Below are 25,028 nucleotides of genomic sequence, written 5' to 3'. Positions count from 1 at the left end.
TGTTGTTGTTGCTGTTGTGTCACTCTGTCCCCTCCGGTCCCCAGAGCGTGAGAAGACGGCGTGCGAGCGCCACCGAGACAGCGTCCAGACCGCCTCCTCCAGCTCCTCCGTCTTCTCCTTCCTCCGCCCGCGGCCGGTTGCCGGGGGCTACGTCCCGCAGTGCGCCCGCCACGGAGCCTACGAGCCCACGCAGTGCCACGCCGCTGTGGGACAGTGCTGGTGCGTGGACGCCAGCGGACAGGAGGTCCCCAACACCCGCACCGGGCCCGGCAGCACCCCCCTGTGTGAGTCACCTGACCCAGTAGGACCGCATGGTGGTCTCTGTTGAACCCTCGTGTCGTCTTCACGTCAGAGCTGGAAATCAACACTTTTATTGATGCATTTTTCAACGTTTTTCACTTTTGTTTACATTCAACACTACGTAACACTAACTTATTAACTTTAGTTTTAGTTACGTTAGAATTTATGGTCAATAAACCTCATTTATAGGAAATTATACCTAATGTTTGAGTTAGAAAAGCAGAAATTAGGAATTATTTAGACTAAAATTAAAGGAATGGATGTTGATGATAATCACAGACTGGAATATGTCAACTTTTACTCAACACTATTTCAACAACACTTCACTTTGTTTTACAATGTTATAAAATAGAATAAGACCCAAAATTAATGAAAGTAGAGATTTGTACTTGGCAAAGAGCGTTGGAATCAATCATGTTATTTTGGGGAATTAAAAACAACACTGATATAGGACAACATGAGGACAACATGAGGACAACATGAGGACAACATGAGGACAACATGGGGACAACATGGGGACAACATGGGGACAACATGGGGACAACATGAGGACAACATGAGGACAACATGGGGACAACATGAAGACAACATGGGGACAACATGAAGACAATATAGGGACAACATGGGGACATTATAGGGACAACATGAAGACAACATGGACAACATGGGGACAACATGAGGACAACATGGGGACAACATGAAGACAACATAGGGACAACATGGGGACATTATGGGGACAACATGGGGACAACATGAAGACAACATAGGAACAACATGGGGACAACATGAAGACAACATAGGGACAACACGGGGACATTATGGGGACAACATGAAGACAACATAGGGACAACATGGGGACATTATGGGGACAACATGAAGACAACATAGGGACAACATGGGGACATTATGGGGACAACATGAAGACAACATAGGGACAACATGGGGACATTATGGGGACAACATGAGGGTTAATCATCATCATTCCCAATAATAAGGTCAGAGCTGCACTATATGAGGAAAATATTTAATAACGTTGTTGAGTATCATGACAACGATATTCTGGTGTTCTGGTGAAATCCAACCCCCCCCCCGGTGTTAGAGTCAGTCGTGCTGAGGTCAGTAAAGTAAGGTGCCCCCCCCCCCTCTGCAGGCATCGACCAGGCGGTGACGCCGGCTCCGGTGGGCCCGACCCCGCGGCCCGGCGTGCGCCCGTTGCCCCGGGAACACACCTGCTGTTCGCTCGAGCGGGGGAAGATCGAGCTCGTCCCTCTGGACGGGGACAACATCCGGAAGGAGGACGCCAGACCTCTGCTGCAAACTCCCGTAAGACCCCGCAATTCAGTGTGTGTGTGTGTGTGTGTGTGTGTTGTGTGTGTGTGTTTGCCTCTGTGTGTGGGTGTGTGTGTGTGTGTGTGTGTGTGTGTGTGTGTTGTGTGTGTGAGCTCACTCAGTAGTCCGCTCGCCCGTGTCGGCTGAGGTTCTAGTCCTGCAGCGGCCCGGGTTCGAGTCCGACCTGCGGCCCTTTGCTACGTGTCGTCCCCCTTAACGTCTGTCCACTGTCTGTCTAAGAAAGAAAAAAAAAAAAAAAAAAAAACTAAAAATCTGAAATGCGTCCATTTGACCTGAATACCATACGAGGTCAAATCTGCTGAGTCGGGGCTCTGAACACAGAGAGAGGACGTGTTCTCAGCCACTTCATGTCGGCGGGAACAATCCCCCCGCTGGCTCCAACACTGTAGCACACACACACACACACACACACACACACACACACACACACACACACACACACACACACCACACACACACACACACAACATCGCAGTTCATGTCATACGTCTGGGTGCAGAGCAGCGGACACAAAGGTCGCCGTTGGCGTCAGAAAAGGCGACAAAGACTCTTTCAGAATGAAAAGAAGGATTCATCATCATCATCATCATCATCATCATCTTCATCATCTTCATCATCATCTCAGCTGGACCTGGAGCCGTTACATTGTTGCTATGGTTACTTTATAATAAAATATCAGATTATATGAACTACATGTGTTTAATGTGCAGCAATCTTAATGTAGATTGTGTAAAGGAACTAGTAACTAAAGCTGTCAGATGACTGCAGTGAGACATTGTCCTCAGTCCTGTCCCCCGTGGCTGAATCTGAGCGTGTGCCACCTGTCAGGACCGGGTGGTGATCGCCGTGGGTTACGACTGCGTGGACAAGATGGTTTACTGGACGGACATCACGGGGCCGTCCATCAGCAGAGCCAGTCTGACTGGAGGAGACATTGTCCCCGTCATCACTACAGGTACAGCAGACACACGGGAGACATAAGAGACAGACACAGGAGACATGGAAGACATAGGAGACATAGGAGGGAGACATAGGAGACACACAGGAGACATAGGAGACAGACACAGCAGACATAGGAGACAGACACAGGAGACACACAGGAGACATAAGAGACACACACACAGGAGACATAAGAGACACACACACAGGAGACATGTAAGACATAGGAGACATAGGAGACAGACACAGGAGACATAGGAGACACACAGGAGACACACAGGAGACATAAGAGACACACACACAGGAGACATAAGAGACACACACACAGGAGACATGTAAGACATAGGAGACAGACACAGGAGACATAGGAGACACACAGGAGACACACAGGAGACATAAGAGACACACAGGAGACACACAGGAGACATAAGAGACACACACACACAGGAGACATAGGAGACACACACAGGACACACAGGAGACATAGGAGACACACACAGGAGACAAAGGAGACAGATATCTGAGCCTTTTGAAATTTTCGTGGGTTTCCCCCCAATTTTTACAGCTTTTTTTATATTTGTCACTTTTATTGAAATTTTTTCTCTTTTTCACACTTTTTTATAAAGTTCTTTTACCAGTTGTTTTTTCTCCAAATTCTACGAAATTGACATAAAACCCAAATCCAGTGAAAGCAGAGACCTGATGATTACTGTACCGCGTGAGGAGCGTTGTTGGGAACCTTCCTCGGTACTTTACAGGAATATTTCCACATATTTCTGATATAAAAACCTTTCCCCGGGCACGTTCTCCCTGACTTATCCACATACGATACTTTGACATTTTTAGGACTTTTTTTGGACAAATCTGTCCAATCTTAACGTAAAGCTCAGTGGGGTAAAGACCGGGTGATCTGCCTGAAGGTCGCGTGTTCAATCCCTTCAAAGGGAAATCCTTTTTAGGTCTAAAAATCTAAATAAAGAAGTCAAATATATGTTTAAATATAAAGTCATAGTAAAGTCATAAAAGTATCAATAAACAAGTCATGGTAATATTATTACTACATTTTCTTCCTCATACTTACATATTTACTTACTTATACTATGACTTTCATTTTCTGTCCTCGAGTTATGTATAAACACGTCAAACTAAAGCCATGGCTTCCCAAATATCTCAGTGTAATAAACACCGGGTGGTCTACCTGGAGGTCTGAGGTTGGGGGTTCAAAACCTGTCGGCAGCACTGGAGAATAGAAATATCAAGTAAATACACAAATGATAAGTAAAAAAATATGTATTTCTTTTTTCAACGAACTATGACTTTTTATCAGTTTTTGACATACTACACGAATAAATAATACTGTTTTTGACATACTGTACTTTTTATGACTGTTTTTGACATACTATATGAAGACTTTTTATGACTGTTTTTGACATACTATATGAAGACTTTTTATCACTTTTTTGACTAACTGTACGAAGACTTTTTATCACTTTTTTGACTAACTGTACGAAGACTTTTTATCACTTTTTGACTAACTGTAAGAAGACTTTTTATCACTTTTTGACTAACTGTACGAAGACTTTTTATCACTTTTTGACTAACTGTACGAAGACTTTTTATCACTTTTTTGACTAACTGTACGAAGACTTTTTATCACTTTTTGACTAACTGTACGAAGACTTTTTATCACTTTTTGACTAACTGTACGAAGACTTTTTATCACTTTTTGACTAACTGTACGAAGACTTTTTATCACTTTTTTGACATACTATATGAAGACTTTTTATCACTTTTTTGACATACTATATGAAGACTTTTATCACTTTTTAAAAACAACTGTAGAAGACTTTTTATCACTTTTTTGACTACTGTACGAAGATTTTATCACTTTTTGACTAACTACGAAGACTTTTTATCACTTTGACTAACTGTACGAAGACTTTTATCACTTTTTGACTAACTGTACGAAGACTTTTTATCACTTTTTGACTAACTGTACGAAGACTTTTATCACTTTTTGACATACTAATGAAGACTTTTATCACTTTTTTGACATACTATATGAAGACTTTTTATCACTTTTTTGACATACTATATGAAGACTTTTTATCACTTTTTGACTAACTGTACGAAGACTTTTTATCACTTTTTGACTAACTGTACGAAGACTTTGTATCACTTTTTGACTAACTGTACGAAGACTTTTTATCACTTTTTTGACATACTATATGAAGACTTTTTATCACTTTTTTGACATACTATATGAAGACTTTTTATCACTTTTTTGACTAACTGTACGAAGACTTTTTATTACTATTTTAGACATACTATACTATGACGATCCTTTTCTGTCCTCAAGTTAAGTATAAATAATACGTCAAACCAAAGACAGTTTCCCAAATATCTCCGTGTGATAAACCCCAGGTGGTCTACCTGGAGGTCTGAGGTTGCGAGTTCAAAACCTGTCGGCAGCACTGGAGAATAGTAAAATGCAGTAAATACACAAATGATAAATACAAATGTTTTTCTTTATTTCTTTTATCACTTTTTTCGACGTACTATACTATGATTTATTTATGTTCTTTTTCAACTTAATATACTATGACTTTTTCAGTCTTTTTTTAAAATACTATACTATGACTTATCACTATTTTCGACCTACTATACTATGACTTTTTATGACTTTTAACATACCATACTGACATTTTATCTCTTTTTTTCAACATACTATTATGACTTTTTTCGACATATTATACTTTTACTTTTCGACATACTATAAAATCGCTTTTTTAGGACTTTTTTGACAACTATACTAGGACTTCTTTAGGACTTTTTCAACATACTATAATAGGACTTTTTTGACATACTATTTCAAAGCCAGGGCAGGGCTTGATTCCAGCTGAGAACCAGCTGCTGCTCCTCTTACACCATCACACTGCACCTTTCCTCAGACAGAAAACTTCAATAACAGACAGCAAGATTGAACAATAACAACCCATTACAATTGATTTATATGCATTATTCATGCAGTATATTGTGTGTACTTGTGCGTGTGTGAATTTCCAATAATAATATAAACCTGAGTGTGACTACTTCACCTTCTTACGGATTTAAGCTAGCAGTCCAGTTTAGCTTTAGCAATGTAGCTTTTCAGCATTGACAAGTATTTGTTTTCTGCTGGAAATGCATTTTCAAGTTAATATTCAACAATGAAAAGTGTTCTACAAATAAAATGTTATGATTACATTTTATAAAACTGTGTCTGTCCCTGGCGTCCTCAGAGCTGCAGAGTCCTGAAGGCATCGCCATCGACCACGTGGCGCGCCTCCTCTTCTGGACCGACTCCATGCGAGACACCGTGGAGGTTTCAAAACTGGACGGCAGCCAGCGGCGAGTCCTGTTCGACACAGACCTCATCAACCCTCGACCCATCGTCACCAACCCGGCGTACGGGTGAGTCCTCAGTCCCAGAGCCGCCGGCTTCAACGCAGCGTTATCTCTCTGACTGGGGAGGAAAATGCTGCGTTCCCTCTAACGTCCAGGGGGGGGGGGGGGGGGGGGACTCCTTAAAGCTGCATTATATTGATCTCCTACAGGGGGGACTCCTTAAAGCTGCATTATACCTGATCTCCAGCAGGGGGGACTCCTTAAAGCTGCATTATATCTGATCTCCAGCAGGGGAGACTCCTTAAAGCTGCATTATATCTGATCTCCAGCAGGGGGGGGGGGGCTCCTTACACTAACGGTGTGTGTCCTGCTGCAGGCGGCTGTACTGGGCTGACTGGGACAGAGACAGTCCCAAGATCGAGATGTCCAACATGGACGGGACGGACCGGACCGTCCTGGTGAAAGACGACCTGGGGCTCCCCAACGGCCTGACCTTTGACCTGGAAGACCAGCAGCTGTGCTGGGCCGACGCAGGTGAGACACACCTGAACCGGATGTCTTATGATCTGATCTGGTTTCCACGGAGACTGAAACGTCAAAATCTAAATTTTAGGCCTTAAAAGTCTTAAGTTCAAGTAGAGTGTTCTAGGTCTGCAATCATTTTAATCAGGAATTAGTTTCCTTAGTATTTTTTTGTTGCTGTTTTTAAAATGTTTATAATACACATATATATATATAAATTATATAATAATTATACAATAGTAATAATTATTAGACCCTCGGACCAGCAGATACATGAGAAGGTTACACTAAAAGACAAAAATGCAGGACTCTAAGGTCCTGGGTGAGTCCAGGATTCTGCTTAATGTGTATGTCATGTGTTCCATTGTGTATGTCATGTGTGTCATTGTGTATGTCATGTGTTCTATTGTGTGTATGTCATGTGTTCCATTGTGTGTGTCATGTGTTCCATTGTGTGTGTCATGTGTTCCATTGTGTATGTCATGTGTTCCATTGTGTGTGTCATGTGTTCCATTGTGTGTGTCATGTGTTCCATTGTGTGTATCATGTGTTCCATTGTGTGTGTGTGTCATGTGTTCCATTGTGTGTATCATGTGTTCCATTGTGTGTATCATGTGTTCCATTGTGTGTGTGTGTCATGTGTTCCATTGTGTGTATCATGTGTTCCATTGTGTGTGTGTGTCATATATTCCATTGTGTGTATCATGTGTGCTATTGTGTATGTCATGAGTTCTATTGTGTGTGTGTCATGTGTTCTATTTGTGTGTGTCATGTTTTCTATTGTGTGTGTGTCATGTGTTCCATTGTGTGTATCATGTGTGCTATTGTGTATGCCATGTGTTCCATTGTGTGTGTGTCATGTGTTCCATTGTGTATGTCGTGTGTTCTATTGTGTATGTTGTTTCTATTATGTCGTGTGCATGTGTTTCATTGTGTGTGTCAGTGTGTGTCATTGTGGTGTCATGTGTTCTATGTGTGTATCATGTGTTTCCATTGTGTATGTCATGAGTTCTATTGTGTGTATGTCATGTGTTCCATTGTGTATGTCATGTGTTCCATTGTGTGTATCATGTGTTCCATTGTGTATGTCATGAGTTCTATTGTGTGTGTGTCATGTGTTCTATTGTGTGTGTGTCATGTGTTCTATTGTGTGTGTGTCATGTGTTCCATTGTGTGTATCATGTGTGCTATTGTGTATGCCATGTGTTCCATTGTGTGTGTGTCATGTGTTCCATTGTGTATGTCATGTGTTCCATTGTGTATGTCATGTGTTCCATTGTGTATGTCATGTGTGTCATTGTGTATGTCATGTGTTCTATTGTGTGTGTGTCATGTGTTCCATTGTGTGTGTCATGTGTTCCATTGTGTGTGTCATGTGTTCCATTGTGTATGTCATGTGTTCCATTGTGTGTGTCATGTGTTCCATTGTGTGTGTCATGTGTTCCATTGTGTGTATCATGTGTTCCATTGTGTGTGTGTGTCATGTGTTCCATTGTGTGTATCATGTGTTCCATTGTGTGTATCATGTGTTCCATTGTGTGTGTGTGTCATGTGTTCCATTGTGTGTATCATGTGTTCCATTGTGTGTGTGTGTCATATATTCCATTGTGTGTATCATGTGTGCTATTGTGTATGTCATGAGTTCTATTGTGTGTGTGTCATGTGTTCTATTGTGTGTGTGTCATGTGTTCTATTGTGTATGTCATGTGTTCCATTGTGTATGTCGTGTGTTCTATTGTGTATGTCATGTGTTCTATTGTGTATGTCATGTGTGTCATTGTGTGTGTCATGTGTGTCATTGTGTGTGTCATGTGTTCTATTGTGTATGTCATGTGTTCCATTGTGTATGTCATGTGTTCCATTGTGTGTATCATGTGTTCCATTGTGTATGTCATGAGTTCTATTGTGTGTGTGTCATGTGTTCTATTGTGTGTGTGTCATGTGTTCTATTGTGTGTGTGTCATGTGTTCCATTGTGTGTATCATGTGTGCTATTGTGTATGCCATGTGTTCCATTGTGTGTGTGTCATGTGTTCCATTGTGTATGTCATGTGTTCTATTGTGTATGTCATGTGTTCTATTGTGTATGTCATGTGTGTCATTGTGTGTGTCATGTGTGTCATTGTGTGTGTCATGTGTTCTATTGTGTATGTCATGTGTTCCATTGTGTATGTCATGTGTTCCATTGTGTGTATCATGTGTTCCATTGTGTATGTCATGAGTTCTATTGTGTGTGTGTCATGTGTTCTATTGTGTGTGTGTCATGTGTTCTATTGTGTGTGTGTCATGTGTTCCATTGTGTGTATCATGTGTGCTATTGTGTATGTCATGAGTTCTATTGTGTGTGTGTCATGTGTTCTATTGTGTGTGTGTCATGTGTTCTATTGTGTGTGTGTCATGTGTTCTATTGTGTATGTCATGTGTTCCATTGTGTGTGTCATGTGTTCCATTGTGTGTATCATGTGTTCTATTGTGTGTGTCATGTGTTCTATTGTGTGTGTGTCATGTGTTCTATTGTGTATGTCATGTGTTCCATTGTGTGTGTCATGTGTTCCATTGTGTGTATCATGTGTTCTATTGTGTGTGTCATGTGTTCTATTGTGTATGTCATGTGTGTCATTGTGTGTCATGTGTGTCATTGTGTGTCATGTGTTCCATTGTGTGTGTGTCATGTGTTCTATTGTGTATGTCATGTGTTCCATTGTGTATGTCATGTGTTCCATTGTGTATGTCATGTGTTCCATTGTGTATGTCATGTGTTCCATTGTGTATGTCATGTGTGTCATTGTGTGTGTCATGTGTGTCATTGTGTGTGTCATGTGTTCCATTGTGTATGTCATGTGTGTCATTGTGTGTGTCATGTGTTCCATTGTGTATGTCATGTGTGTCATTGTGTGTGTCATGTGATCCATTGTGTATGTCATGTGTTCCATTGTGTATGTCATGTGTTCTATTGTGTATGTCATGTGTGTCATTGTGTGTGTCATGTGATCCATTGTGTATGTCATGTGTTCCATTGTGTATGTCATGTGTTCTATTGTGTATGTCATGTGTGTCATTGTGTATGTCATGTGTGTCATTGTGTATGTCATGTGTTCCATTGTGTATGTCATGTGTGTCATTGTGTGTGTCATGTGTGTCATTGTGTATGTCATGTGTGTCATTGTGTATGTCATGTGTGTCATTGTGTATGTCATGTGTGTCATTGTGTATGTCATGTGTTCTATTGTGTATGTCATGTGTGTCATTGTGTGTGTCATGTGTGTCATTGTGTGTGTCATGTGATCCTCGCTGTTACTGACCGCCGGACCGTTTGATTGGTGCAGGGACCCGTAAGGTGGAGTGCATGGACCCCCACCGCCGGCTGAGGAGGCGGATCGTGGCAGGGATCCAGTACCCGTTCGCTCTGGTGGCCTTGGGGGGGAAGCTGTACTACACCGACTGGAGGAGGTAACACCTGACGCAGTTAGAGGAGGGTGAAGGTCTGATCGACCCCAAAATAATCTTAAAAAAAGATATTTGACTTTTCATGTCTGGCTCTGGATGTGAGTTTTCTAGTGTGAACATCCCTGATTTGGTCTAATTAAAATCCGCCCCGCAGCCCTTTGCTGCACGTCACCCCCTCCCCCCCCCCCCCCCCTCGCTTTCCTGTATACAGCTGCACAATCGTCAAAAAGCCCCAAAAATACTAATAATAACTAATGATAGTGGTAAAGAAAATGAGAGTATTGTGTAAAGTTGTTGACGTACAGAACTGAAGAGTCTGACGATGTGCAGGTTTTAATAGATAACTAAAACATGAACAGCGCTGCTGTTCTCGGCTCCGTTGCTGTCACATTGTGTTTAACCGCACTGTTACCATGACGATGTAACATCTCTGTGTGGGGGGGGGCTCTTCTCAGGGAGGCGGTGGTCTCTGTGGACCGCCACTCGGAGAAGGAGACGGAGGAGTTTCTGCCACAGAAGCGCTCTCGGCTGTACGGCATCACCACCACGCCGAGCCGGTGTCCACAAGGTACGCACAGGCTGCTATTAACTATTATTAACTATTATTAACTATTACTATTATTATCTAAAACTAGTTCTCAATAATCACTTTGAGTCATTTTTTATGGAAAAGGAGATTTCCGAGATCAGAACTCCGACATGGCTGCAGGGACAGCAGTACGTACAGTCAAACAGTTATAACACACAGCTATAACTGTGTGTTATACAGTTACGCATTTTAAACTGTTAAAGGTCCTACACCAAAGCCATTCCTTTTGGAGATGTGATGAGCATGTGTTTTCTGTTTATATGCCGCTCTATTCATGCTAAAAGTAGTGATTATTTACATGGAGTCTGGTGGAGATATGCTGCTCTATACATGCTAAAAGTAGTGATTATTTACATGGAGTCTGGTGGAGATATGCTGCTCTATACATGCTAAAAGTAGTGATTATTTACATGGAGTCTGGTGGAGATATGCTGCTCTATACACACTAAAAGTAGTGATTATTTACATGGAGTCTGGTGGAGATATGCTGCTCTTTACACGCTAAAAGTAGTGATTATTTACATGGAGTCTGGTGGAGATATGCTGCTCTATACACACTAAAAGTAGTGATTATTTACATGGAGTCTGGTGGAGATATGCTGCTCTATACACGCTAAAAGTAGTGATTATTTACATGGAGTCTGGTGGAGATATGCTGCTCTATACACGCTAAAAGTAGTGATTATTTACATGGAGTCTGGTGGAGATATGCTGCTCTATACACGCTAAAAGTAGTGATTATTTACATTGAGTCTGGTGGAGATATGCTGCTCTATACACGCTAAAAGTAGTGATTATTTACATGGAGTCTGGTGGAGATATGCTGCTCTGTACAGGCGGTTCTGTTTAATTTCAAGCTCGCCTGCTTTGTCAGTAAAAGACATACCAATGTGATGTATAGACATTTTTTTGTCAGTTAAAACAGAGATTTGTTCTTCTACTGGAGATAAAAACAATGAGATTACTTTGGGCTCACAACTGAAATGCCTGAAAACCAAACTGCAGCGGTGTAAATGTGGCCTGAGAGCAGCTCAGATCAGAGCCGTGCGATGCACAGGGAGTACAGCTGTCCTCTGTGACCCGGGTAACTGATTCCAGATGTATATACCATGTGGAGGTATATAAGCGTGGGAACTGCGGGTGAAGAGACCTCAGGGGGGGGCAGCCAGCTGTGCACATGAAGACTCACAGCTGGCTCTGAGCCCCCGACTATTCAGCCGGCAGAGCCGAGCGTCCACCTGCTGGATTCATGCAACACTGACGGCTTTCAGCCGCCAACGATGGACTGTTGATCCGCTTCCTAAAGCCGCAGCCAGGATGTTTTACTTGGCAACATGTTTCATGATCACTTCCCTCTGTAATGTTGTCACGGTCTGTCCCATTTGGTTTTTAAAACCAAACTTTTGTGTCTAAGTGACTCATGGGAACATCGGTCCAGTATTAAGCGAGAGAAACAAGATGCAACGTAACGTTAAACTTGCACTTTGGTCCACTAAAAGTTGTGTTGTGGCTGCCGACGGACTCAGATTATTATTCTAAGTGTCTGACAACATTATGGGATGGATATCTACAGAGATAGAGCTTTTAGTGAAAGAGTAACATCCTTTTAGTTTAACATGAAACAGCCCCGAAATCACCATCACCAAACCCACCAGACTCCGTGTAAATAATCACTACTTTTATCATCGTAAAACACACTTCATTCAAAGTGGACAGAAACTAAATAAAACTACCAAAAGCCGTCTTGGTTCATCTTTCCACTGTTCCCACAATCACCTCTCTGGTCTGGTTGGAATAAACTCTTAATTCACCCATTTACATGTGGAGATATGCTGCTCTATACACGCTAAAAGTAGTGATTATTTACATGGAGTCTGGTGGAGATATGCTGCTCTATACACGCTAAAAGTAGTGATTATTTACATGGAGTCTGGTGGAGATATGCTGCTCTATACACACTAAAAGTAGTGATTATTTACATGGAGTCTGGTGGAGATATGCTGCTCTATACACGCTAAAAGTAGTGATTATTTACATGGAGTCTGGTGGAGACATGCTGCTCTATACACGCTAAAAGTAGTGATTATTTACATGCAGTCTGGTGGAGATATGCTGCTCTATACAGGCTAAAAGTAGTGATTATTTACATGGAGTCTGGTGGGGTTGGTGATGGGGATTTGATGCTGAACATCTGTCCTGCAGGGTTACATTACAGCCCGGTTCACGGCTGTCGGTTGCAGCGTTCTCAGTGCTGGACCCGTTTCAAATATTTTTGTTCCCATTTGTAACTAAGACACAAGAACATGGGAACAGGAAGGTCTTCGTTTCAGATGAAACCCTGCTGAAGTCTAGAAGATGAACTCCGCTCTGTTTGGCTTCCAGCGAGCTCTGAGTCTCCCCAGATGTAAAAGTCTAACATGCCACAGTAGAACTTAAGTCAGTGTTTCTTAAATGGAGGTATGTGTCCCCCTAGGGGTACTCTGGAGGACTGCAGGGGGTACGTGTCCCCCAGGGGGACTCTGGTGGTGTGTGTCTGTGTGTGTGTCTCTCTGTGTGTGTGTGTGTGTGTGAATTGTTTAAGGGCTTGAAATGAGTTTACCAAATGCTAAGTATATACATATATATATATTATATATAGAGAGAGAGAGAGAGAGAGAGAGAGAGAGAGAGAGAGAGAGAGAGAGAGAGAAATGCCTAATATGAAATGTAACGTAACGTCTCTTTTTAAATCTGCGTTCTGCGTCTGTCTTCCGTCCTCAGAGGGGTGGTGACGTCCTAACACTGTCCCCTTGTCTCTGTCCCCTTTAGTGTACAACTACTGCTTGGACAACGGCGGCTGCTCCCACCTGTGTCTGCCGCGGCTCGGCGGCTTCACCTGCCGCTGCCCGGACGCCGCCGCCGGCCGCTGCGTGGAGACGACCCCGTGACGCGTGGAGACGACCCCGTGACGCGTGGAGACGACCCCGTGACGCGTGGAGACGACCCCGTCTCTGGGGAACAGAAACAACACACTAACCCTCATGTTGTCGACCTGTCGACCTTTTAGTTTAACTGGGTGCAAATTCACACTTTTTGTCACTTTTTGCAGAATTTTCTGCACTTTTTTTTCACGTTTTTTAAGCTTTTTCCGTCATTTTTGTACCTTTTTTTTCTATTTTCTTTTATAAATTCAATGAAAGTAGTGAACTGATCAGTTATTTTACTCGTAAAGAGCGTCGCGTGGAACCGTCCATGTTCTTTTTTTTTTTTTACTATTTGGTTGATAGAAACCCAAATTTTGTAATATAGAAACATTTCAAAAAAAGGGTCCAATCTGACCCGAGGACAACAGGAGGGTAAAAGAAAGTTCTTTTTTTTTTACAAGTGCCTACTTGAATTGAACATTTCTACGATCGTTCTAAGAGTGTTACGTGTTCTTTTTTGTTTTCTTGGGCATTTAAAGCTGTTTTTACAACGTCACACTTCAGGAGATGATGATCTGTTTGGGATCCGAACCAGATCTAAAGTCCAGGGAGCTTTACACACGGCAGGGGGACCAAAGACGCGTTTACTCCCCAGATAATCAGTGGAAACCGTACCAAACGTGTGTTTAACCGTATTTTTAAAGTGATTCATTATAAATGTGTCTGAAAGAAAACTGCGAGAGACAATCAGATCCAACCTCTAGTCTTCTACTGATGATCAACAACTTGGATTCTTACCTGAAAGAAAGATAATCTGACTGAGAAATGCTATTTTATATGAAACACACATACATATATACACATACATATACATATATATATATATATAACACATGTATAATATATATACATATATATATATATATATATATATATATATATATACACATGTATATATGTATATCAAACTGTAATTAGATATAAAACTGTCGGACATGTTCTTCTTGTTAACTTGTAATAGTTTTTTTTAAAGGTGCCCTGCCACATAAAACCATTTTTACTTGTAGTTTTTTACAATGTGTGTATGTGTGTGTGTATATGTGTGTTTGTGTGTGTATGTATGTGTGTGTGTGTGTGTATGTATGTGTATGTATGTGTGTATGTGTGTGTGTATGTGTGTATGTGTGTGTGTATATGTGTGTGTGTATGTATGTGTTTGTGTGTGTATGTGTGTGTGTGTGTGTGGTGTGTGTGTGTGTGTGTGTGTGTGTGTATGTGTGTGTGTGTGTGTGTGTGTCAGCTCTATCCACTGAAAAGAAATAAGAGAAGAAATCAGGCCAATCACAACAGCTGGTCAGTCTGCCGTCAGCTGCCTGAGCTCATTAATATTCATGAGCTGGGTAAAGGATGATGATAGCCAGGCTCTCATTGGCTAGCTGTTAGCCAATCAGAGTCCAGCAGCTTAGTTGGTTGAATATTAATGAGAACTGGCCCAAATGGAGCTGAGTCTTCCTGCAGCTTTCTATACCACGCTAGAACGGCTCGAAACAAGGTAACCACGGTAACCAAGTTACAGAGTCCATGGTAGGACTTCAGACATTACCACAAAGTCATGAGATACGGGGGGGGGGGCACCTTTAAAGGTCCCATGCCATGGTGCTCTTTGGATGCTTTTACATAGACCTTAGACCAAAGTCATGAGATCGGGGGGGCACCTTTAAATTAACCTAGAAGTTGTTCATTGGTAAAATAAAACTACCATTCTGAACATTAGTCTATATTATATGAATCCTTTTATGATAAAATGTCTTTTCTTTCCCCTAAAACTGCCGTTTGCTGTGTTTGGACATGTATCACCACGGCGATCCTGTTTCTCAGTGTATGTTTTATATAAACTTGTAAATAATTCCCGGTATGCCGACGGTATCCTCTGATGTTAGTAACGGTGCTATGTCTCCTGAGATCTACCTGATGATGATGATGATGATGATGATGATGATGACTGTGGAGACGTGTGCAGACCTTCTCATGTTCACGCTCCGGTTCATTGGGTTTTGTTTTTACCATGAAGACTGGATCAGTGGTCTCTGGTCTGTGTTTCCCTCCAAAATAAAAGGAAAGACAACAAAAACCTGTCGTGTTTTTATAAAGAATCCTCACTTAACCCTCCACCCCCGTCCATTCATTCCTGATTTTAGACAGATAACCTGCTTAGATGATCTTGTAGTATATAGAATATATAATATATATTATATAATATATATTATATATCATATAGGATAGTCTTGACATGCACTTCTGTTCTGGTGGAACATTTGCACCCCCGCAATAGAAAATGCCACATCTAATATTAAAGGAAGTTACCGGTTGACAACACAGTAACGAGAGCTATTTAAATCGGCTGATTCATGGTTCCACCTCATTGTCTCCATGGTTCCACCTCATTATCTCCATGGTTACACCTCATTATCTCTCACCAGTGTCTCTCCGTGTCGTCATCCAGAGACATCCCACCGATCAGTCCCAAGATGTCCCGGTTAGAGAGGATATGACGGAAACATGTTCTTTAATAATCGCCTCGTGTGTGTGTGTGTGTGTGTGTGTGTGTGTGTGTGGTGTGTGTGTTGTGTGGTGTGTGTGTGTGTGTGTGTGTGTGTGTGTGTGTGTGCATGCGTATGAATTTATACTTCCAGGCATCAGGAGTAGCACTTTAATTTCGTTGTGACAATGTTTTACAATGACGACTAAAATGATTCTGAAAGCGTGACCAATTGTCAGTTTTGAAACGGCGGCTAGTCGCCGAGTTAAAAACACGCTTGAAAGACTTTTGGCGTTTTTCCAAAACACGGTACCGGCCCGGCTCGGCCCGGCTTGGCTCGGCCCGTCCTCCTCGACCAGTAACTCGTGTTTTCCTAACCTTCTGCCTGTGAAAGCGCCCTGGACCGACAGTCAAACCCGTAACTTACGACCCGTGAACTTGTCCCAGATTGTTTTGTCGTCACACACACATAAACAACAATGGCGCCCCCTGTTGATGGCGTACAGACGCCGTGAGAAATAGACATAAATAGGCAACGTAAAGTAATTTGGCGCATTGTAATCATAACAATACACACACGATTGTGTACTACTACAAGTTACTGTATGTTCATGAAATGAAGTCCAAAATAGTCGTCGGATAGAAATTGCTAGTATGAGCTAGCGGCTAACGTCAACGGTCGGTAGCCGCTAGCTAACGCCAGCCAACGCTAACGCTAGCCAACGCTAACGCTAGCCAACGCTAACGCTAGCTAGAGGGGTTTGCGGTGACTTTGATTCTTGGCGTGAGGCTGTTTGCCAGGAGACACATTTAGTTTCTAAAGAAGCTGGAGAAAGCAAAAAAACGATTCTCTCCGACCAATCAGCAGTCACCTTTTGGTGTCGCCTCAGCTCTCTCGGATTCTCGACGGAGGGGGGTCCTAATTAAAGTAAACTTGTTTTGCAATGGAAAAACAGAGAAGGCGAGTAGAGTCGAGGAGGTACCACGCAGTGGAAAAACGCCGTTAGTCCACGAGAAGCTTCCACTCAGGGACTCGATGAGGACTCTGAGTCCTGAAGGAACGCGGTGCAGTTTAGTTTCTGACACGCACAATCCAGTGTGAGTCTGTGTCTCGGTCAAATACACAAGTTAAGTTCGGTCTCTGTTGTGTCTCTGTTGTGTCTCTGCTGTGTCTCTGCTGTGGACCTAGCGGCCGGATCTCCACCGCCTGGTCCCGGGTCAGGACCAGCGCACCAACACCTGGTCTCCGTCCTCTATGGAGTAAAACTGTAGAGTCTTCAGGTCGCTGTCAATCTCGAACTCCGTCCCCACCTTCTGGAAAAGAAAAAGGAACTTTACTTTAGTACGGGACGTTGTCTCGGGGAATAGGGAGGTGCGTGGGAATGCTGAATAGCTGAATTGCTAAAGCTAACCTGTTGAATAGCTTATATCAGTAAAAGTTGTAAGAATAGTTGTATAATGGTTTTAATTAAGTTGAATAACACCACTAATGCAAAAAAAGATGCAGAGAGAATTAAAAAAAAACTTGAAATGCTAAAGCTAAACTGGATAAATAGCTTAAATCAGTAAGAAGATGTTGAAGTAGTGAGAATAGTTGAAAAATGCTGAATAGCTGAAATGCTAAAGCTAACCTGGTTGAATAGCTTAAGTCAGTAAAAGTTGTAAGAATAGTCGAAAAAGTAAAATATTGTAGTTAAGTTAAATAACAACACTAATATAAAAAAAATGTGGAGAAAATGTAAAAAAAAACTTGAAATGCTAAAGCTAAACTGGATAAATAGCTTAAATCAGTAAGAAGATGTTGAAGTAGTAAGAATAGTTTAAAAAGTAGAAATGGTTTAATTAAGTTAAATACCACAAATATAGAACATATGTGGAAAATTAAAAAAAGAAAATTGTCTGTGACAGTTCAACAGGTGCACGTTCATTAATTGTGTACGGTTCATTGAACAAGCATGAAGAACATCGTTTAAAGCCTTCACGACGAAGATCTCTAGAGTTAGTTGTTTTTACAGAAGTATCTTTACGATACAGCGTTCTGAAAAAGTCATTTAGCTGACTACTTACTCAGCTCCATGTAGTACATGTACTGCAGTATTGTCAGTTGACGTAGTATGTTGATGCGTTTGTAGTTTTCTCATTTTAACGTATTGTTATCATCACAAGATGTAATGGGCTGGTCTCAGTATACACACACACTCACACACATCTACACACCTGCTCATCAGATACACACATCTACACACCTGCTCATCAGATACACACTCACACACATCTACACACCTGCTCATCGGATACACACTCACACACATCTACACACCTGCTCATCGGATACACACTCACACACATCTACACACCTGCTCATTCGGATACACACTCACACACATCTACACCACCTCTCATCGGATACACACTCACACACATCTACACACCTGCTCATCGACACACCTCACACACATCTACACACTTGCTCATCAGATACACACTCAAACACATCTACACACCTGCTCATCAACACACACTCACCACATCTACACACCTGCTCATCACACACACACACACACACACACAACCACCACACACCCCACACACACACACACACACACACCCACACACACACACACACACACACACACACATATATTATCTACACTCCGATGGTGCAGCATTGGGGCAACTAGGGGTTCATTGTCTGGCCCAAGGACACTTCAACATGGGACTGCAGGGCCAGGGATCGAACCACCAACCTACCGCTTGGCAGGCGGCCGCTCCACCACCGAGCGCTCCTGTCTCACCTGGTTGCAGGTGTAGGTGAGCTTCAGGTCGGCTGCAGGAACCTTCAGCAGTCTGTACAGGAGTCCCTTCACCTTCTGAACCACCATGGACGCTGCAGGACAGAAACCACTCTTCATCACCTCTGGAGGGCGTTTCCCGGGGAAACAACCGCTCAGTTCACAGGAGAAAAGCAGGAAAGAGCTTTGTTTTTTTTAGTTTTTACCTGGAAGTTTCTTCTCAATCGGCTTGCGGTCGGCGTCGTCAGGAAACACAAAGCTAATCCCTGCGGAGGAGAGACCAGAGATCAGTCGTTTTACTCTGGCGGGATGATGTGGAACAAGCTTCAGGTTCCTGTGTGTGCATGTAGCGGAGGATCTGACCTGGGGAGGGAACACTGAGCGTGGCGTTTGGGTTGTGTGTCCGTGGCGTTTGTGTTGTGTGTCCGTGGCGTTTGTGTTGTGTGTCCGTGGCGTTTGTGTTGTGTGTCCACTGCGTGCCCACCCCAAACCTGTCTGCTAGGTGACGTAGGCTAATATAGAGCTACTGACGGGATTACAGCAAAGACAACGTCGGCAGTACCGACAGGTGCGACATTTGAAAATTACTAATAATAAATAAATAATAATTTTATTTTACATTTATATCTGCATTTATGTGCCTTGTAATGCCGCACAGCGTCCTGCTATGCCATGAACTACTACAAAGAACTGCTACAAACTACTAATTTTTTCTATTTTTGTTATTTCCACTCTTCATTCTAACCCCAACCGGCCCGTCAGACACCGCCTACCAAGAACCTGGGTCTGGGTCTGGGTCTGGGTCTGACCGCGGTTTCTGCCTAAAAGGAAGTTTTTCCTCGCCACTGTCACACTGTTGCTGCTCTGGAGGAGACTACTAGACCTGTTGGGTCCTTGTAAATTCTGGAGTGTGGTCTAGACCTGCTCTATCTGTAAAGGGTCTCGAGATAACTCTTGTTATGAATTGATACTATAAATAAAATTGAATTGAATTGAATTGTTTGAAAGCCTAGAACTTGAAACATCAACACTGTCATTTATTAACATGCATTTGTCTCAGAATGACATATAAACATCTTTTATATATCATTTTATATGGGGGGGGGGGGGGGGGGGGGGTGGGGGGGGGGGGGGGAATCAGCTGTGTGCTCGGGCATCAGGTGGTATATATCAGCAACTGGGGGGGGGCGGGGCATGCCTGTTATTTGTTCGTCTACCTAGATCCGGTGGTGTTGTAGTTTTTCTAATTTTACTAGTTGTTGCAAAAGAATGTGAGAAAAACTACAAAGTCGCTAGGCACAAAAGAACGTTAATCTCGCGGCGAAAACATTGACGCCGTTAAAACGGGTTAATAACGCGTCTAACTGACAGCACTAATGTAGAAATGTTCATATCCATATTATTCACGTGGATTTGTTATTTTAACATCCTGTTATGATGTATGTGTATGTTGTGATGTCTGTAAGCTACTAGGACATTGAATTTCCCTTCAATGGAGAATTAATCTTATCCATCCATCCATCCATCTATCATCTATCTATCTATCTATCTATCTATCTATCTATCTATTCATCTATCTATCTATCTATCTATTCATCTATCTATCTATACATCTATCCATCCATCCATCCATCCATCATCTATACATCCACTCTATCCATCCATCCATCCATCTATTCTATCTATACTATCCATCCATCCATCTATCTATCATCTATATATACATCCATCTATCTATCTATCTATCTATCTATCTATCTATCTATCTACTATCTATCCATCTATCTATCTATCTATACATCTATCTATCTATCTATCTATCTATAATCAGCTATCTATCTATCTTACAATCTATCTATCTATCTATCTATACATCTATCCATCTATTATCTATCTATCTATTCTATCCATCTATCTAGCTATCTATCTATACATCTATCTATCTATCTATCTATACATCTATCTATCTATCTATATATCTATCTATCTATCTATCTATACATCTATCTATCTCTACTCTATCTATCTATCTATGATACATCTATCTATCTATACATCTATCTATCTATCTATATCTATCTATCTATACATATCTATCTATCTATTTACATCTATCTATCTATCATCTATCTATCTATCTATACATCTATCTACTATACATCTTCTATCATCTATCTATACATCTATCTATCTATCTATCTATCTATCTATCTATCTATCTATCTATCTATCTATCTATCTATCTATCTATCTATACATCTATCTATCTATACATCTATACATCTATACATCTATCTATCTATCTATCTATACATCTATACATCTATCTATCTATCTATCTATACATCTATCTATCTATCTATCCATCCATCTATCATGTGATTGCAGTAGACATACAATAAAACAATAAATAAATAAAAATGAATTGATTTTGAATCGCTTGAATAGCGATTTGAATTCAAATCGATATGTTTGCACACCACTATTATCTAGATATTCAACAACGTGCATATTTTCCTCAAATTGTGCAGCCCCGGTTGCAGCATGTTAATTACCCGCCTGTTTTAGTTATTAGCCAATCCGAGAGCAGACGGACGGGGGACTTACTCAACAGCTGGTTTTTTAGGGCGAAGGGTTCCTGTTTCTTCAGCTCGCCTTCCTCTGGAGCGCCGTACTCTGAAACACAAGACCACCTCCATCGTTACCATCGTTACCATCGTTACCATCGTTACCATCGTTACCATCGTTACCATCGTTACTATCGTTACCATCGTTACCATCGTGAGAGACAGTGGAACCAGTCGGGTCAGTTGTCAACATCAGAGGAACCAGTCAGTACAGCTGTCAACATCAGAGGAACCAGTCGGGTCAGCTGTCAACATCAGAGGAACCAGTCAGTACAGCTGTCAACATCAGAGGAACCAGTCAGTACAGCTGTCAACATCATAGGAACCAGTCAGTACAGCTGTCAACATCAGAGGAACCAGTCGGGTCAACTGTCAACATCAGAGGAACCAGTCAGTACAGCTGTCAACATCAGAGGAACCAGTCAGTACAGCTGTCAACATCAGAGGAACCAGTCAGTACAGCTGTCAACATCATAGGAACCAGTCAGTACAGCTGTCAACATCAGAGGAACCAGTCAGTACAGCTGTCAACATCAGAGGAACCAGTCAGTACAGCTGTCAACATCAGAGGAACCAGTCAGTACAGCTGTCAACATCAGAGGAACCAGTCGGGTCAGCTGTCAACATCAGAGGAACCAGTCGGGTCAGCTGTCAACATCAGAGGAACCAGTCAGTACAGCTGTCAACATCAGAGGAACCAGCCGGGTCAGCTGTCAACATCAGAGGAACCAGTCAGGTCAGCTGTCAACATCAGAGGAACCAGTCAGTACAGCTGTCAACATCAGAGGAACCAGTCAGTACAGCTGTCAACATCAGAGGAACCAGTCGGGTCAACTGTCAACATCAGAGGAACCAGTCAGGTCAGCTGTCAACATCAGAGGAACCAGTCGGGTCAGCTGTCAACATCAGAGGAACCAGTCAGTACAGCTGTCAACATCAGAGGAACCAGTCGGGTCAACTGTCAACATCAGAGGAACCAGTCAGGTCAGCTGTCAACATCAGAGGAACCAGTCGGGTCAACTGTCAACATCAGAGGAACCAGTAAGGTCAGCTGTCAACATCAGAGGAACCAGTCGGGTCAGCTGTCAACATCAGAGGAACCAGTCAGTACAGCTGTCAACATCAGAGGAACCAGTCAGTACAGCTGTCAACATCAGAGGAACCAGTCGGGTCAACTGTCAACATCAGAGGAACCAGTCAGGTCAGCTGTCAACATCAGAGGAGCCAGTCGGGTCAGCTGTCAACATCAGAGGAACCAGTCAGTACAGCTGTCAACATCGGAGGAGCCAGTCAGTACAGCTGTCAACATCAGAGGAACCAGTCGGGTCAACTGTCAACATCAGAGGAACCAGTCAGGTCAGCTGTCAACATCAGAGGAACCAGTCGGGTCAGCTGTCAACATCAGAGGAACCAGTCGGGTCAGCTGTCAACATCAGAGGAACCAGTCAGTACAGCTGTCAACATCAGAGGAACCAGTCGGGTCAACTGTCAACATCAGAGGAACCAGTCGGGTCAGCTGTCAACATCAGAGGAACCAGTCAGTACAGCTGTCAACATCGGAGGAACCAGTCAGTACAGCTGTCAACATCAGAGGAACCAGTCAGTACAGCTGTCAACATCAGAGGAACCAGTCGGGTCAGCTGTCAACATCAGAGGAACCAGTCAGGTCAGCTGTCAACATCAGAGGAACCAGTCGGGTCAGCTGTCAACATCAGAGGAACCAGTCGGGTCAGCTGTCAACATCAGAGGAACCAGTCGGGTCAGCTGTCAACATCAGAGGAACCAGTCAGTACAGCTGTCAACATCAGAGGAACCAGTCAGTACAGCTGTCAACATCAGAGGAACCAGTCGGGTCAGCTGTCAACATCAGAGGAACCAGTCGGAAGTGGAAGGGAAGGCAACACGAGGCTCCCAGAATGCCTTGTGTGGCTGCTCACTTAGCCAATGAAAGGGACGCGTGTAAAGGACGCTGCCAGGGGACAGGGACACTGGTTTTAGGGACACTGGACTGTGGATGTGACTCACTGCTGATGAGACTCTGGTAACGGGGGTGCTGGCTGGAGAACTGGGTGCTGAGCTGGCTCGCCCCCCCGGCCTTCAGCCACTCCTCTCCGAACATCTTGATGTAGTCGAGCTCCGCCCCCCTCCGGTCCTCGGGCCGCAGCTGATGGAAACCATGGCAACACACACACACACACACACACAGACACAGACACACACACACACAGACACACAGAGTTTCAAATTCATACTTTTTCTATTTACTTTTAGTTCGTACTGCCGCTGTCCTTAAAAAGTGTGACTCGCTTATTCCTGTCACACACACACACACACACACACACACACACACACACACACACCACACACACACACACACAGACAGACAGACAGACAGACAGACAGACAGACAGACAGACAGAGACAGACGGAGACAGACAGACAGACACAGAGAGACAGACACAGACACAGGTTGAGCTCACTATATTGCGGTTGAGGAGGACCACTTGTCCCAGTTTGGCGATCAGCATCTGCGTGGCGGTCTTGGGGTTTCCGTCACTGCTCACCAGCTGGTTACCGCTACACGAAAACTGGACCAGACAGGGGAGCTTCGCCAGCTCGTCCACCACACGCCACTGAGACAGAGACAGGGAGAGACAGAGAGACAGTGACAGAGAGAGACAACCACAACCATCAGTGATGCTGAGTAAATGTCTTTCAATGAGATACAAGTCCATTTAACAGCTGATGACTGCGGCCTAGTGCAGCTGGTCTAGACCGCTCTATAATTTACAGGTAGAGCAGGTCTAGACCGCTCTATAATTTACAGATAGAGCAGGTCTAGACCGCTCTATAATTTACAGATAGAGCAGGTCTAGACCGCTCTATAATTTACAGGTAGAGATGGTCTAGACCGCTCTATAATCTACAGATAGAGCAGGTCTAGACCGCTCTATAATTTACAGATAGAGCAGGTCTAGACCGCTCTATAATTTACAGATAGAGCAGGTCTAGACCGCTCTATAATTTACAGGTAGAGATGGTCTAGACCGCTCTATAATCTACAGATAGAGCAGGTCTAGACCGCTCTATAATTTACAGATAGAGCAGGTCTAGACCGCTCTATAATTTACAGATAGAGCAGATCTAGACCGCTCTATAATTTACAGATAGAGCAGGTCTAGACCGCTCTATAATTTACAGGTAGAGATGGTCTAGACCGCTCTATAATCTACAGATAGAGCAGGTCTAGACCGCTCTATAATCTACAGATAGAGCAGGTCTAGACCGCTCTATAATTTACAGATAGAGCAGGTCTAGACCGCTCTATAATTTACAGGTAGAGATGGTCTAGACCGCTCTATAATCTACAGATAGAGCAGGTCTAGACCGCTCTATAATTTACAGATAGAGCAGGTCTAGACCGCTCTATAATTTACAGATAGAGCAGGTCTAGACCTCTCTATAATTTACAGATAGAGCAGGTCTAGACCGCTCTATAATTTACAGATAGAGCAGGTCTAGACCGCTCTATAATTTACAGATAGAGCAGGTCTAGACCGCTCCAGGTCTGCTGTTGTTTTCCATGTCTGAGCATTAATAAAAGCCGCTGACCTCCGAGATGTTGTTGTCATCC

General features: G+C 42.9%; 2 protein-coding genes across 2 annotated transcripts; one reads left to right on the top strand and one right to left on the bottom strand.

The window, feature by feature from the left end:
• Positions 1-25: 25 nt before the first annotated feature.
• On the top strand, positions 26-14,656 carry LOC116679276 (nidogen-1; the record flags this gene model as incomplete). Its single annotated transcript, XM_032508955.1, has 8 exons — positions 26-284; positions 1,451-1,623; positions 2,479-2,605; positions 5,871-6,042; positions 6,353-6,510; positions 9,824-9,947; positions 10,400-10,512; positions 13,342-14,656. Coding segments are annotated over 8 exons (1,245 nt in total), but the record flags the coding sequence as incomplete, so codon positions are not given.
• A 1,478-nt stretch (positions 14,657-16,134) lies between these two features.
• On the bottom strand, positions 16,135-25,024 carry tbce (tubulin folding cofactor E; the record flags this gene model as incomplete). The annotated part of the gene is made up of 7 exons (XM_032508954.1): positions 16,135-17,289; positions 18,771-18,862; positions 18,974-19,033; positions 21,375-21,443; positions 23,420-23,558; positions 23,875-24,027; positions 25,007-25,024. Coding segments are annotated over 7 exons (627 nt in total), but the record flags the coding sequence as incomplete, so codon positions are not given.
• Positions 25,025-25,028: the final 4 nt, after the last annotated feature.

The sequence above is a fragment of the Etheostoma spectabile genome, unplaced genomic scaffold, assembly GCF_008692095.1.
Source record: "Etheostoma spectabile isolate EspeVRDwgs_2016 unplaced genomic scaffold, UIUC_Espe_1.0 scaffold00010085, whole genome shotgun sequence".
NCBI classification, from domain to species: Eukaryota; Metazoa; Chordata; class Actinopteri; order Perciformes; family Percidae; genus Etheostoma; species Etheostoma spectabile.
The sequence above is the reverse complement of the archived record's forward strand: the minus strand, read 5'-3'. Positions and strand labels throughout refer to the sequence as shown.